This window comes from Fukomys damarensis, unplaced genomic scaffold, assembly GCF_012274545.1.
Source record: "Fukomys damarensis isolate Sample0158 unplaced genomic scaffold, DMR_v1.0_HiC HiC_scaffold_15, whole genome shotgun sequence".
NCBI classification, from domain to species: domain Eukaryota; kingdom Metazoa; phylum Chordata; class Mammalia; order Rodentia; family Bathyergidae; genus Fukomys; species Fukomys damarensis.
Window position 1 is genome coordinate 19,914,658 of NW_022900927.1, and position 1,727 is coordinate 19,916,384.

At 41.4% G+C, this 1,727-nt stretch overlaps 1 protein-coding gene across 1 annotated transcript in view; it reads right to left on the reverse strand.

Annotated features, from left to right (window-relative positions):
- Positions 1-498: 498 nt before the first annotated feature.
- Atp5mc2 (ATP synthase membrane subunit c locus 2) overlaps positions 499-1,727 on the reverse strand; it is a 9,283-nt gene continuing 8,054 nt past the window's right edge. The window contains exon 6 of the mRNA XM_010609351.1: positions 499-761. Coding sequence (XP_010607653.1) covers positions 647-761 — 115 coding nt within the window. The 3' untranslated portion in view covers positions 499-646. The remainder of the gene's footprint in view (positions 762-1,727) is intronic.

A 1,727-nucleotide genomic window follows, 5' to 3' on the forward strand; every position in this document is an offset into this window, starting at 1 on the left:
ACCCGCCCCCCAAAACCCTGAGAAAATTTTTAATTGAGTTGGTAAATGACAAAACTAGTCTTACACTTGAGCATTCATCTAGCAGTGGTAGGTAGAAGCCACTAAAAAAAAAAAAAAAAAAAAAAAAAAAAAAAAAAAAAAAAAAAAAAAAAAAAAAAAAAAAAAAAGGTTCCTGCAGCAGATGAGATGAGTGACAAAGAGGGCTTGAGTCAAGCTGTGGCAGTGATAGTTAACAGGAAGCCTATTAATTATCATTTTAAGCCAATATTCTTTTAAGTTGCCAACCCCAATCCTTCACGGCAAGTTGCATACCATGCCTGGTGACAATTATTAAAAAGGAGTGCTATTTTGAAAATTCTCCTGAAATTGAGCATTAAGAATCAATGGGCCCAGCCAGTTCCACTGAGTTTAGAACTATCACCACCTTCAGGGCTTGTACTCTCACCAAGGTACTCAGCCAACTGTGGAACAGAAATGTACACAGGAGACTCAAAAAAACACCTTATTAATACAGTGTTTATTTATCTTCCCTCTGTCAAACCCTGAGCCAGTCACTTTCCCCGGGCAGCCTGGGGAAGTATATGGGAAGGAACATATAGGGCACAAGACACGGGAGAAAGAACTATGTGAGGTGGAGACGGCTCCTTCACATGGCGAAGAGGATGAGAAAGGCCACCATCAGGCAGAAGAGCCCCATGGCCTCTGAGAGGGCAAAGCCCAGAATGGCGTAGGAGAAGAGCTGCTGCTTCAGAGAAGGGTTCCTGGAAGAAAGGGAGGAGAAAAGACTGAATATGTAGTCTACATGAGGGAAAGGCCAAACATCTAAGATGGACCCAGGAAGAATTCTACAACTCTTTTCAAGCTCATATCAAGCAAGGAACTACTCAAGGTGATACCATTGTACCTCCATTCTTGCCACGATGCACCTAGGTCTCAACAGGGACTGAATGAGGGGGAAGAGACAATCTAAAATCCTACAACAGAGCCAGGTACAAACATTACCTTCTTCAGTGGATCATCCTTATCATCACCATAAATTAAAACTCTTTCGCCCTTGGACACTTAATTTCTAGGGCCTAAACAGGATGGAAGAGGCACCTAGAGTAGCAGGTTCTTTCTAGAGCAGTTTATCCCAAATTAGGAAGCATATATGGCAAACTGAATGGTGTAAGTGGGGAGTTTTCAATGCTTCTATAGTCACCCCTTCATTCTCAGGCAGTCTCTGGGGCACAGCCACAGGAACCCAGGGCTTTATGGACTCAATTAGAAAAACATTGTCACAGAGGTCAGGAGTCAGAGGGGCCAATTCCTTCTTTCATTTCAGAACAGTCAAAAGAGTTTTTTTGTTTTTGGTACTGGGGATCAACCTTGGGACCTTGAGCTTGCTTGAGTTAGGTGGCAGAACCGCTGAGCTAAATCCCCGACCCTCAAAAGATTTTTAAGATGCTAAAAACTGTTAAGTTCAAACCAAGCTTGGGCAATTTAGTGACTTGGTAAGATTTATCTCAAAATTAGAAAGGCTGAGGATGTAGCTCAGTACAAAGGCCCCTGTCATGCCTGCCTTGCAAGCACAAGGTCCTGAGTTTGATCCCCGGTACAGGAAAAAAACAAAAACAGAACAAAACAAAACAAAAAAAACCCAAAACTTAAAAATCGGTCCATGTGTTGTTATATCTGAGTCAAAATAGGACTCCAATTTTTTTTTTTTTTTTTTTTTTTTTTTTAAT